This window comes from Lontra canadensis, unplaced genomic scaffold (assembly GCF_010015895.1).
Source record: "Lontra canadensis isolate GAN:19392208 unplaced genomic scaffold, GSC_riverotter_1.0 scaffold122, whole genome shotgun sequence".
Lineage (NCBI taxonomy): Eukaryota > Metazoa > Chordata > Mammalia > Carnivora > Mustelidae > Lontra > Lontra canadensis.
The window spans coordinates 4,694,571-4,709,024 of NW_022631116.1; the positions used below are offsets into that span (position 1 = coordinate 4,694,571).

The window sequence follows — 14,454 nt, forward strand, 5'->3', positions numbered from 1 at the left end:
GCTAGCCCAACCCCACGAGCAGCAGGTGCTCTGCGGGTCCTCCTCCCAGCCAGAAGGTCAAGTCCAGGGAGACGGTGGATCTTGCCAAGCCAGCAGCTGTGATGCCCTGCCAGTCCCGGGCCGCGGAATCCCAGGGGGTCTCTGCCCGACCACCAAGCAGGGGAGAATCTTAGGAGAGGGCATGAAGGCTCAGTGGGCAGGCCTCTGCCCTCGACTCGGGCTGGAGACCACAAGCCACAGGCACAGGCAGAAAGTACATCATGCAGGTGACACCGTCTCGCGGCTCTTAGACAGTGGCCTGGTCCTCGAGTGAGCAGCAATGGAGGGTCTCCGGGAAGCAGCTGGGAGCCAGCCCTCCGGGTCTAAGTTCTTCCCAGAGCCTCAGGCTGGCCAAGACCTCCAGAACCGCCCCAGACGCTGCCCAGCTTGGTCAGATGACGCAACCCCAAATACACTCCTCGTAGGTGGGGACCTGTAGAGCCCCTCGCCACCACCGGAGGGATACAGCCCACATGGGGCCAAGGTGGGGCCGCGCCACGGAAGACTGCCTTTGACCCAGCAGATGGTGCTTCCTCCCCATCAGGATGGCCAGGCTGGCCCGAGAGCCACAGAGCCAAGACGGTCAGCCAGCCCGAGCCTCGGAGACTTTCTCTTGATGTCACCAGAGACACCACCTGCTGGGGCAGCCCAAGTGTGCCCGTGATGGGACAGTTAGGGGTTCTCTGCAGGGCAATGATGGGGAGGATAGCAAGGGAGCAGCAGGGGGGTGGCAGGGCGAAGGCCTGAAAGCCTGGGGAGGTGAGGATGGGTTCGAGTTGCCACTTGCCAGTGGGCCGAGAAGAGAGGCAGGAAAGAACAAAAGGAAGAGAATAACATCACCCGGCCCCCTCCCCACACAGCTCCTGGGATCTCAGGAAGATCTTGGTGTAGGAGGGGAGCAGAGAGTGGGGGCCCGGCTCTGAACCAGGCAGGGCAGGAGGGGCTGGAGGCTGGAGGGCGGGGCATGCATGGGAAGGAGGCATGTTGGTGGGGGGGGACAGGTCAGCGTGGTAGGGGGCCTACCCAGGGGACCACCATGGCCGCCAGCTCCTCCTTCAGCCGCTTCCTCCTCGGTCCCCCGCAGCACCCGTGGCGAAGTGGGCGGTGAGGCCGCACCTTGCTCAGCCCCCTCAGGGGTGCAGGGGGCCACCCAAGTACTTACAAGATGTGCAGCACAGTGCCCGGGGGCCAGATGCCAGAGGATGTCAGGGCAGGGACTAGAGGGGGTCACGTTATGGGGCAACACTTGAAACCCATTTATTTTGCCAGCTTTTGACAAATGTTCAAGGCTGCTGACTGCTGGACTCAGAGCAAGGCCCCCCGGACACGGGTACGAGAAACTTCTGAGCGGGTCCAAGGCAGGGCAGCCTGTGGTGCCAGCACAGAGCCTGGCATGCCCTAGAACTCAGGAAGTGTTTGCTGAATCCATGGTGGGCCCCCGGGGGGAACGGAGACCGGGTGGGAGGGCAGGGGAGGAAGGGGCCGTGGCCCAGAATGTGAGGGCTCGTCCCATCTGCTCCTGCTTGTAGCCCTCTCACCCCGGAAGCACCTCACTGCTGGCTCCCTGGCCGAGGGGCCGCAGATGGGGGGACTTCCCTGAGGGACGGGGGGAGGCCTGCCGGCCCTCCGCTCCTTGAGGTCTGGAGCCCCTAGTCCCAGCCTGGCCATGGCCTGAGGTCGGCCTGAGCTGCCTGGCTGGACGTGTCTTGTCCAGGGCCCTTGGGCGAGCCAGCCCTGCCCCAAGATCAGTTTAAGGCCTGGCAGGGCTGGGGAGAGAGGGGAGACATGCAGTGGGCCTGGGCCATGTGAAAGGGAGCCCCCCCGCCACCCCGGGGCCAGAGCCCTAGGCGCCCCCACCCCCACTGGGGCCCTGAGCTGGGAGCCCTGAGGTCCAGGGCCCCCTGGAGAAGCCCAGAGCACAGTTCAGCTCAGCGGGGCCGCTTGCTGTCCAGAATGGCCTTCCAGTCGTCTGCCCATGACTGCAGCCTGCGGCCGGGGGGCTGCAGCTGCACGTGCCGGTTGTGGCAGGCCGTGAAGAGGATGTGCTCCCAGCTGGGGTTTGGCTCGGCCCCTGTGGGTGGGAAAGCAGCGTTTCAGTACCCAGAGTACCAACGTGTCCTCTTCCCCATCATGAAAGTGGTGACTGAGCTGGCACCTGTCTTGTGGCAGGTGGCCCAGAGTACGCAAGCTGGCCCATGGGAAGCACGGGGCGTGGGGGAGGGCTGTACCCAGCAGAGGCACAGCGCACGGGGACCTCTGTGCCAGCCACCATGGCGGCCAGCATCAGAGGCTGAGCCCCGCTGATGCCCGGCCCGTCCCCTCTGGCGGGCTCAGCCTTCCCACCCCAGCCAGGGCCAGCTCCCACAGCTTCCCGGCTCTTGGCCATGAGCCCCACGAGCCCCCCTAAGCTCCCATCCCTCATGTCCACCTGTCTACACTGGCAAGCCGGGGCTGCTCCTGCACCTCTCGTTCTGGCCTGACCCCCCGCCCCCATCCCCGCCCCCATCCCAATCCCCGTGGCTGGACATAGAAGCGGCTCAGGGCCCTGTGCCCCCCATGTGCTCTGACTCTCCTTGTGAAACCACGTGGTTTGGGAGGTCACAAGTGGGCACACCCATGAATTCTCCCCTCTGGACACTGTGACTAGTGCAGAGATGGACATGTTTCCAAAAGCCATTAGGGAAGCAATATTCTGGAATCTTCCACTGAGGTGTCCAAAAGAATAGGATTTACCCCCAAATCTGCTGATGGCTGCCGAGAGGAGAGAGCTGGCCAGCGTACAAAGAAACCAGAGCAGAGTTGGGAGACAAAGAAACTGAATTTGGACTGATGTTGTTTGAGCCCCTAGATTCATCGTGCCCAAAGCCTTCCTACGTCACCTTGCCAGGTAGGTGCGCTGATAAATTTCCCCTTTCCTTTCTAAGTCAGTTTAAGTTTTGTTTGTTTGTTTGTTTGTTTGTTGGGAAGGAGTCACCTATAAGCAAAAGGGATAAATACAATTCCAAAACCACCTTCAACTAAAGAAATGATGCTTTGGGGGCGCCTGGGTGGCTCAGTGGGTTAAGCCTCTGCCTTCAGCTCAGGTCATGAGCCCAGGGTCCTGGGATCGAGCCCCGCATTAGGCTCTCTGCTCAGCGGGGAGCCTGCTTCCCTTCCTCTCTCTCTGCCTGCCTCTCTGCCTACTTGTGATCTCTGTCAAATAAATAATAAAATTAAAAAAACATTTTTTTTAAATGATGCTTTGCATTTCCATTTTATACAGTAGGTTCACTCCAAATTGTTCTTGGGGGGAAAATGGCTTTGAGGCTAAAAACAAACGTTTGGAAGCCAGTCTGGCCCTCATTTTACATAAGAAAGGCAAGGCCTAGAGATATAAAGGGACTCATCCCAGGCCACCCAATGAGTTACCCCAGGAGCTAGGACCTGCTTCTTCTGACTCCTAGGAGCACCCCTCCCAAGGCTGGATGCTGAGAACAGCCTTGTCTTCCTGGTAGGGAAGGTGGTCAGTGCTGGGCTGAAGGCTGGAGGCCCACTACGCTGCTGGTAACCAAGTGGGGACCACCCAGGACGGGGCCATGAGGCCAGCCCCATGTGCTGTTTGTCCCGGCGGCTCTCAGCTCCATGCTCGCTCCTCACCTGCCGCAGGCCACTTGCCTGTGATGTCTGGCCGGTCGTCTATGAGAAGGTCGGCAGAGACCACGGTCTTGTCTGCGGCCAGCACGACGTGATCCAGAAAGTCAGGGCCAAAGTGCTTCTCCACCCAGGCATACTGGAACACAAACAGGTAGGGGGAGAAGAGAGTGCCATCAAACCTGGACGCAGAGGGAGCGGGGGCCCAGCCAGGCTTTCTCCAGGAAGAAGGGCCGCTGTCTAGGATCTGTGATGATCCCACTGGCAGCAGAGCAAACAGACACTCTGGAGATGCTGTGACTTGTCCATGTCCCCACAGCTCCAGTCCTACATGGCACCGTCTGCCCAGGCCTGGTCTACACAATCCAACACTCATGCCAGGAGTGCCTCCTCCATTCCCCATGTGTATGCACTCTGTTGGGCTCCAGGGACAGAGGCAAGGGGGGACAGAGCTCGAAGACACATTGAAGCAGTTCATCAAATGACACAAAGGAGACTGCCGCCCAGCAGCGTGGGGCAGCGTGGTGGGAGGCAGTCATGGCCTGGGGTCCGTGTTTCCAGCATATCTACTCCGCAAACACTCACCACCACCCATCACCATATCTAAGCGTCACACAGCCAACACAGCAGGCAGAGCTCTCTGCATTCCGTCCTTATGCAGTAGTGCCTACTGGGCATCCACTTGGACATGGGAGCCTATGGTGTGTGGGAGAGATGCTCTCACACAGTCCACGCTCTAAATGCAGGAGACACGGCACAGAAACAGATAACCAAGTTCAGGTGGGATGAGGGCTCCGAAGGAATACACCCAGGAGCTCTGACAGAGGGAGGTGACAGGAGGCCTCTCTAAGAAGGGACACCTGCCATTGACTGGGCATGACACGGCGGAGACTGGGTATTAAAGGTCTAGAAAGTTCCACAAAGAGAGAACAACAAATGCAAACAGTGCAGGGCAGGAACACACTTTGGTGTTTATCTGAGTGGCTGGAGTGCAGAGAACAGAGGAGCAGGAGAAAAGAGAGAGGCGGGGGGCAGGCCAGGTCCCGTGGGGCCTCGCAGGCCTTGTGGAGAGAGACCCCTTGTTCTAAGTCAGCCAGGTTATCTATTAGAGCTCCATTTCACAAACTGCCTATGGCCAAGGACTGGCTGTTTTCTTAATTCCCAATTTCTTGTGGGCCCCTTTGTCTGTGAGATATGAAACCCATGTCTTCTGCCCATTTCTTGATTGGATTTTTTGGTTTTTTGGGTGCTGACTTTGATAAGGTCTTTTCTTCAAAGAAGACACACAAATGGTCAACAAACACATGAGAAAATGTTCCACATCACTCCATCAGGGAAATACAAATCAAAACCACAATGAGATACCAATTCACACCAGTCAGAATGGCTAAAATTAATAAGTCGGGAAACAAGAGATACTGGCGAGGATGCAGAGAAAGGGGAACCCCCCTAACACTGCTGGTGGGAATGCAAGCTGGTGCAGACACTCTGGAAAACCATATGAAGGAGGTTCCTCAAAAGGTTAAAAATAGAGCTACCCTACGACCCAGAAATTGCACAACTAGGTATTTATCCAAAGGATTCAAACATAGTGATCCGAGGGGGCACTTGCTCCCCAACGTTTATAGCAGTGATGTCCACAAGAGCTAAAATATGGAAAGAGTCCAGATGTCTATCAACAGATGAATGGAAAAAGAAGATATGGGGTGTGTGTGTGTGTGTGTGTGTGGCTGGATACAATGTCAACACACAATAACCACTTATATTTCTATGCATTTGGATACTGAGATGAAGGAAATAATACCTTTTATAATAGCACCAAAAATATGAAATAAGATGATTACACACTTAGAAATAGTTCAGATGATACATTCCATGTTGTATGCACTTCGCCACAATCATCAAACATTTATTTTTTTTGGAGATTTTATTTATTTATTATATAGAGAAAGAGAGTGTGAGCAGGGGGAGGAGCAGAGGGAGAGGGAGAGGAAGATAATTTCCTGCACACTCTGGGGTGAGCGCGGAGCCCGATGTGGAGCTGGATCCCCTGACCCTGAGATCATGATCGGAGCTGAAACCAAGAGTTGGATGCTTAACCGACAGAGCCACTTAGGTGCCCTGACAATTTTTTAAATGAAGAATAAAGCTGGAGAATTCCCACTGTTTTCAAGAGTTGCTATAAAGGGGCACCTGGGTCGCTCAGTCAGGTAAGCGTCTGCCTTTGGCTCAGGTCAGGTCCTGGAGTCCCAGGATCAAGCTCAGGAATCTGGCTCTTTGCTCAGCGGGGAGTCTGTTTCTCCATCTCCCTCTGCTCCTCCCGCCCCACCGCCGCCCCACTTCTGCTGTCTATCACTCTCTCTCAAATAAACAGGTAAAATCTTTTTAGAAAGTCACTATAAAACTACAGTAACCGAGAAAGAGTGGTTCTCACAAAAGGATAGGCATTTAGATCAAAGGAACAGAATATATTTAAGAAACAGACCCAAAGATGTCAAGGTAATTCAATAGAGAAAGGGGAGGCTTTCCAACAGAAGAACAGTTGGGTATCCCTGGGCCAAAAAACAAAAAACAAAAAACAAACAAAAAAACCCATAAAACCACACACATTAAAACGTCTATTTTTAACTCCTACCATGTAAAAAAATTAACTCAAAATGGACCGTAACCTAAATATAAAACCCAAAATTATAAATGCTGCTCTTCAAAGGCCATGGTTAAGAAAATGAAAAGACAAGCCACAAAAACCCCATTATCTGACAAAGGACTTGTATCTAGAATAAAGATTTTCCCCCACTGAAACTAAGACAAACAGCCCAGTGAAAAATCAGTCAAAAATGTGAACCCTTTGGGGCGCCTGGGTGGCTCAGTGGGTTAAGCCTCTGCCTTCAGCTCAGGTCATGATCCCAGGGTCCTGGTATCGAGCCCCACATCGGGCTCTCTGCTCAGTGGGGAGCCTGCTTCCCCCTCTCTCTTTGCCTGCCTCTCTGCCTACTTGTGATCTCTCTCTCTCACTCTGTCAAATAAATAAATAAAATATTTTTTAAAAAATGTGAACCCTTTATCAAAAAGGACAAATAAGCCCATAAGAGATGATCAACATCACTAGTCATTAGGGAAACACAAATCAAAACCACAGTGAAATATCATGAGGAACCCACTAAAACAGCTGCAGTAAAGAAGACTGATAATACTAAGTGCACATAAGAATGAGAAGCAGCAGGTGCCTGGGTGGCTCAGTCAGTTAAGCTGCTGAGGTCATGGTCATGATCCCAGGGTCAGGGATCAAGTCCCGCATCAGGCTCCCTTCTTGGCAGAGAGCCTGCTTCTCCCTCTCCCTCTGCCTGCTGCTCTACCTACTTGTGCTCTTTCTGTCAAAAAAATAAATAAAATCTTTTTTAAAAATGTGAAGCAGCTAGACATCCCATGCCCTGCTGGTGGGCATGCAAGATGGGACAGTTTCTTTTAACATCAGCTTGACAGTTACTTTAAAAACTAAACACACATCTATCATCTATCATCTATCATCTATCAAGCCAGCCAATCCCACTCTATCTGCCCTAGAGAAATGAAAGCATACATCCACCCAAAGACGTGGACCTGAATGTTTATAGCAACTTTATTCATAAAAGCCAAAAGCAGGGAACACCCCCAAATGTCCATCCACTAGCAGATAAACAAATGATGATATGGTCATACAGTAGAATTATATTCAGCAATAAAAAGGAATGTGCTACTGATATATGCAGCAACAATGAATGAATCTCAAAAATATTATGTCTTTAAATGAAAGCCAGGGACAGACTGTATGAGTCTATACTATATGACACTGTGTAAAAGGCAAAACTATAGCAATGGAGAACACATCAGTAGCTCACTCATACCAACAATACCCAGAAAGGGAAGGTACAGGGAAAAAGACTGATTGAAAAAGACACAAACACACATTATTTTTTAAATTTTATTTTTTAGAGCGGTTTCAGGTTCACAGCAACTGAGCACAAAGTACAGAGAGTTCCCATATAATTCTTATCCCCAAATATATACAACTTCCCCCTTACTGACCTCCAACAACAGGGTGGGGCATTTGTTACACTCAAGGAACCTACACTGACACATTGTTATCACCCAAAGTCCATAATTCATATGAGGGTTCCCTCTCAGTGTTGTACATTCTTTGGGTTTGGACAGAGATAAAAGGACATGCATCCGCCATGAATAATTTCACTAATTGGAAAATCCTCTGCTCTCCATTTATTCATCCCTCCCTCCCCACTAGTCTCTGGCAACCACTGATCTTTTTACTGCCTCCATAGTTTTGCACTTTCCAGAATGTCATATAACTGGAATCATACAGTATTATAGCTTCTTCAGATGGGCTTCTTTCATTTAGTAATATACATTTAGGTTCCTCCATGTCTTTTAATGGCTTGAGGGTGCATTTCTTTTTAGTGTTGAAAATAGTTCACTACCTGGGCGTACCACAGTTAATTTACCCATGCCGGATACCTTGGTTGCTTCCAAGTCTTAGCTATCATGGAAAAAGCTTCTATACACATCTGTATACAGGGTTTTGAGTGGACACACATTTTCAACTTAACTGGATAAATACCAAGGAGTGTGATTAGCAGATCATGCAGTTAAGAGCAGGTTTAGTCTTGCAAGGATGTGCCAAACTATCTTCCCAAGTGGCTCCACCATTTTGCATTCCCACCAGCAATGAGGGACAGTTCCTGTTGTTCCACATCCTCTCCAGCATTTGGTGTTGTCAGTGTCCTGGATTTTGGCCATTCTAATAAGTGCACAGTAGCATCTCACTGTTGTTTTAATTTGCAATTACCTAAGACATAGGATATTGAACACTGTTATGTGTGCTTCTTTACCATCTGTAAATCCTCTTTGATAAGGTGACTGTTTAGGTCTTAAGACCACTTTTTCATCAGGCTGTCCATTGCCTTGTCATTTTCAGAACGCTTTGTATATCTTAGGTAACAGTTGCCTGTCAGTTGTCTCTTACCAATATTTTCTCCCAGTCTGTGACCTGTCTTCTCATTCTCTTGACATCATATTTGGCAAAGCAGAGGTTTTTCATTTTAATGAAGCTCAGCTTATCGATGATTTATTTCATAACTTGTTCCTTTGGTGTTGTATCTAAAAAGCCATCATCATGTCCAAGGTCATCCAGACTTTGCTATACATTGTCCACTAAGCACTGCTTTCACTGCACCCCACGAACTTTGATAAGTTGTTTTCATTTTCACTTAGTTCTAGATACTTGTCTTATTTTCTACTGAGCTCCTTCTTTGAACCATGTGTTATTTTTAAGTGTGTTGTTTAATCTCCAGGAATTTTTGGATTTTCCAGCTATCTTTCTATTACTGGTGTCTTGTTTGAGAACACATGTATGATTTCTATTATTTAAATTTGTAAGGTGTGTTTTGTGGCTCAGAATGTGGTCAACCTTGATGGATGATGGTGCCACGTGAGCTTGAGAAGACAGTGTGTTCTGCTGTTGTTAGATAAAGTAGTCTATAAATGTCAATCATATCTAGTTGATTGATGGCATTATTGAATCCAACCATATCTTTACTGATTTTCTACCTTCTGGATCTGTCCATTTCTGATAAAGGGATGTTGAAGTCTACAACTGTAATAGTAAATTCATCAAATTCTCCTGAAGTTCTATCAGTTTTTGCCTCACATATTTTGACACTGTTGTTAAATGGATACACTTTACACTTTAAGGATTAGCATGTCTTCTTGGAGAACTAACACCTTTATCATTATATAATGCCTTTATTTATCCATAATAATTTTCTTTGGCCTGAACTCTGTTCTGTCTCAAGTTCATATAGCTACTCTCACTTTCTTTTGACAGTGTTAGCATGATATCTCTTTCTCTATCTATATAATTTCAATCTGTCTATGTCTATACATTTAAACTGTGTTTCTTGCAGACAGCATAAATGTGGGTCTTGGTTTTTTGATCCACTATCAAAATCTTTTAATTTAGACCATTTAGACCATGGATGTTTAAAATGATTATTGATATAGTTGGATTAATATCTGCTGTATTTGTTACCATTTTTGACTCTGCCCTTCTATCTTCCAGTCTTTTCTGCCTTTTATTATTTTAATTGAGTATTTTATATGATCCCACTTTCTACCCTTTCTTTGCATATCAAGAATCATGAACTGTTTCTTTTTTTACTTTTCTGAGTGGTTGGCCCAGAGTTTGAAGTATACATTTACAACTAACCCAAGGCCATTTTCAAAAACACAGTGTGCTGCTTCACAGACAGTGAAAGTACATTAAAATAGCAACAGATTCCTAGTTTCTCCCTCCCATCCCATGTATATATCATTGCTGCAATTCATTTCACTTGCACAGAAGTTATAATCATCAAATACATTGTTGCTAATGCTATTCTGAAAAAACTGTTAGATGAACTAAAAATGAAAATGTTTATTTTACCTTCATTTATTCTCTAATGCTCTTTCCTCCTTGATGTAGATTTGAATTTTTGACATATCATTTCTCTTCTCTCTGAAGAATTTCTTTTAAATTTCATGCAAGACAGGTCTATGGACAATTTATTTTTGAAAGTCCAAGAACATCTTTATTTCTCCTTCACTTTTTAAAAAAAAAAAAGATTTTACTTATTTATTTAACAGATACACAGCAAGAGAAGGAACACAAGCAGGGGGAGTGGGAGAGGGAGAAGCAGACTCCCCGCTGAGCAGGGAGCCCCTGGGCTCAATCCCAGGACCCCAGGATCATGACGTGAGCTGAAGGCAGACGCTCAATGACTGAGCCACCCAGGCGCCCCTCTATTTCACTTTTGAAAGAGCATTTTCCTGGAGAAAGAACTATAGTTTGGTTGGGTTTTTTCCTCTCAATGCTTTAAATATTTCACTCTACTCTCTTCTTGTTTGCATGATTTCTGAGCAGAACTCAGATAAAATTCTTATATTTGTTCCTCTACAACTAAGGATTTTTATTCCTCTGGCTTCTTTCAAGGTTTTGTCTTCATCTTTGATTTCTGTAGTTTGAATATGATATGCTTAGGTATGGGTTGTTTTGTTTTGCTTTTCCTATTCATCCTGCTGGGTGTTCTCTAAGTTTTCTGGATCTGTGCTTTGGTATCTGATACTCATTTGGTGAAAAATTCTGTCTTATTGCTTCAAGTATTCTGTTCCTATCTCTTTTTCTTCTCCTTCTGGTATTCCTATTACATGTATGTTATACCTTCCCATGGTTCTTGGATACTTTGGAGTTTTAGTTTTGGTTTCTTATACTCCTTTCCCCATTTGCTTTTCAGTTACAAAGTTTCTACCAGGATATCCTCCAGCTCAGAGATTCTTTCCTCAGCTGTGTCCAGTCTAACAAGAACATCAAAGGCATTCTTCATTTCTGTTACAGTGTTTCCATCTCCAGCATTTTTTATTCTTTCTTAGACTTGTTTGCTCTCTCTACAAACTCTGTTCTTTGCCTTTTAGTATGCCTTGTAACTTTTCCTGAAAGCCACACAGGATATATTACGTAAAAGGAACTGTAGTGAACAGGCCTTTAGCAATGTGGTGGTGAGGTGTGGGGGAAGGGGCAGTGTTCTCTAGTCCTGTGAGGAGGCCTCAGTCTGTCCATGAGCCCATGCCCCTGGATTCTGAGGTTCACCTGTGTTTCACAGTACTTCCCTCTTAAGTGGGATAGGATAGCTAAATGGGGTGGAGGAAAGGTCAGGTAAGTTCTGATGAAATTGCAGCAATTTAGACTTTTTTAAAAGTTTTTCTTGCAGGCAGGCCTTGTTAAGAAGAACAGAATATCCTGGCATATTTCAAAATAGTTACTTTTTCTTCCCCTTGCTGGAAGCACAAGGGGATTTCTTTTTCTCTGAGCTTTACTGTGAGAACCTGGCAAACCTCCTAAAAGCAAAACTCACAACAGTGTAGGTCCCCCTATGACTGGGGCCCGAGAGGAAGCATTTTGGTGTGCTGGGCGTTTTCTCTATCTTGACTGTGGTGGTGATTACCCTTTAAGGAAGTAAATTTGTTGAGTTTCAATTATATCTTAATAAACAATGCAAAAAATACAGCAATAAAGGCAAATGTTAAGGCATCTGAGATCTCTGCTAAATTGCCACCCAGAAAGGTTTTGTATTTACTTCCATCAGCCATATCTGAAAATGCAAACATTTACCTAATACTAATTATTATAATTTTTAAACAATTATCCCTAATAGCAAAGAAAAAAAAAGCACTTGAAGTGTAATTTCTTTCTTAATAAAGTTAAGGGCTCTATGTATGTGTAAGTTCACTGTAGGTTTTTGCTTTCAGGGAGCTTTCTATTCACCTCTACAGCCCATTTGTCTCTAGGGTGTTCACTGTTTCCCATGGGTGTAAGAAGACTCTCAAGTCATCCCCACGGTAACAGTTAAGTCTGCGTGGGTCATTGTCACTGTCTTGGCTTGGGTCCTCCTTATAGCCCATCTGGGTCACCGCAGCAAGTTCTATGTGGCTTCCCCGATGAACCCCCTATACCACTGCAGTGAGTGTTCAAAGACACCCATTACAACAGCTTTGCATAAATATCCTTCAAAAGCCTCTCAGATCCTGTGGCCTGAAGTACAAACTCTTGATTACCAAAGGCCCTGACTCTGAGTCTCATTTCTAGCCTCTCCCCTCTCAACCCAACTGCCCACCCCCGCCAGCCCCATCTCCTTCCCATCCCTCTCTGTCCTTACCCCTGCACACCCCATACCCACACCAAGATCCCTGGAATTCCTCTTTGCCTTTGTGCATGCTGTTCCCACCACTCAGAGCTCGCTCTCCCACTTCTTTGTCTTCTCATCTCCATGACTCAACTTAATTCTTCTTCTCCCCAAGAAGCTGACCCTAGCCTCCTCCTCTTGGGTGACCACAGAACCTGTGACGCAGTGATAACCACCTATCTTCCTAAAGCAGAGATGGGGCATTTGGTTGGTTTTGGAACTATCAGCCATTTGAATGGCCAAATTTCTTTAGATATAATTCATATACCATAAAATCTACTTATTTAAAGTATACAGCTCAAGGGCTTTTCGCATATCCGCTATACCGAAACATGGCTTATCTTGCTAAATGTTCTGTGTGCACTGGACTAGAACAGGTATCTACTGTTATGTGAGGTGTTATATAAATGCCAACTTAGTCAAGCTGGTTGCCAATGCTTGTTCAAGGCTTCTACATCCCGACTGATTTTTGGGGGTGGGGGATGTCTGTGTACTCTACCACCTATTAAAACAGGCATATTAAAGTCTCTGTAAGAATTATGAATTTATCTATTTCCTTTTGCAGTTCTATTATATTTTTAAATTTTTATTTAATTAAAATAAAACAAACAGTTCATCCATTTCTCCCACCCCTCACCTCCAACCTCCAACAACTGCCAATCTGTTCTCTGCATTTATAAGTTTGGGTTTTTTTCTTTTGTTTTATTGTTTGTTTTTATTATCTTTTTTTTTTTTTTAAGATTTTATTTGAGCACAGGCCGGATAGAGACAGAGGGAGTGGGAGAAGCAGACTCCCCACTGAGCGGAGAGCCTAGCATGAGGCTTGATCCTAGGACCTGGAGATCATGACCTGAGCTGAAGGCAGATGTTTGACCATCTGAGCCACCCAGGAACCCATTTGTTTGTTTGTTTGTTTGTTTTCAGATTCCACATATAAGACATCAAACAGTATTTGTCTTTCTCCGTTTGTCATTTCACTCAGCATAATACCCTCGAGGTCCATCCATGTTGTCACAAATGGCAAGATTCCATTCTTTTTTATGGATGAAATCACATTCCTCTGCAGATAATAACGAAATTTCTTTATCCATTCATCCATCTTAGGTTGTTTCCATAGCTTGGCTATTGTAGATAATGCTGCAGTACACAGAGAGGTGCATATATCTTTTCAAATTAGTGTTTTTGTTTTCTTTGAATAAATACCCAGAAGTAAAATTGCAGGATCATATGGTAGTTTTATTTTTAATAAGTTGAGGAACCTTCATTCTGTTTTCCACAGTGGCTACATCAACTTATATTCCCACCAACAGTGCACAATAGTTCCTTTTCCTCCTTATCCTCACCAACACTTGTTACTGCTTGCCTTTCTGATAACAGCCAAACTAAGAGGCGTGAGGTGGCACCTCATTGTGGTTTTATTTGCATTCCCCTGATAATTAGTGATGTTGAGCTTCTTTTCATGTACCTGTTGGCCTCTATATACCTTCTTTGGAAAATGTCTACTCAGATCCTTTGCCCAGTTTTTACTCGGATTGTTTGGTTTTGGGGTTGTGTGGTTTTTGCTATTAAGTGGTATGAGTTCTTTATGTATTTTGGATATAAGCCCCTTATCAGATATAGGATATGTAATGATTTCCTCTCATTGAGGAGGTTGCCTTTTCATTTTGTTGATGGTTTCCTTTGCTGTGCAGAAGATGTTTAGTTTGATGTGGTCCCATTAGTTTGTTTTTGCTTTTGTTGCTTTTGTTTTGTTTTGGTGTCAGGTTCAAACCACTGCCAAGAGCTATGTCAAGGAGCTTACCACCTATTCTTCTTCTAGGAGTAGACATCCTTGTCTTGTTCCTGATCTTAGAGGAAAAGCTTTCAGTTGTTCACCATTAAATATAATATTAGTTGTGCATTTATCATGTATGACCTTTATTAAGTTGAGGTACGTTCCCTCTGTATCTGCTTTGTTGAGAGTTTTTTAATTAAAATGGATGTTCAGGGGCACCTGGGTGGCTCAACTGCTTGAGCG

At 46.2% G+C, this 14,454-nt stretch overlaps 1 protein-coding gene across 2 annotated transcripts in view; it reads right to left on the reverse strand.

Moving 5' to 3' along the window:
- Positions 1-1,367: 1,367 nt before the first annotated feature.
- The window catches only part of NT5M (5',3'-nucleotidase, mitochondrial), a 34,823-nt gene continuing 21,736 nt past the window's right edge, over positions 1,368-14,454 (reverse strand). The window contains exons 4-5 of one of the 2 annotated variants that reach the window (XM_032841295.1): positions 3,676-3,808; positions 1,368-2,110 (exon numbers count right to left, since the gene is read on the reverse strand). In XM_032841295.1, the coding sequence (XP_032697186.1) occupies positions 1,968-2,110; positions 3,676-3,808 (276 nt within the window). In that variant the 3' untranslated portion in view covers positions 1,368-1,967. The remainder of the gene's footprint in view (positions 2,111-3,675; positions 3,809-14,454) is intronic. The other variant, XM_032841296.1, reaches the window with a different exon arrangement.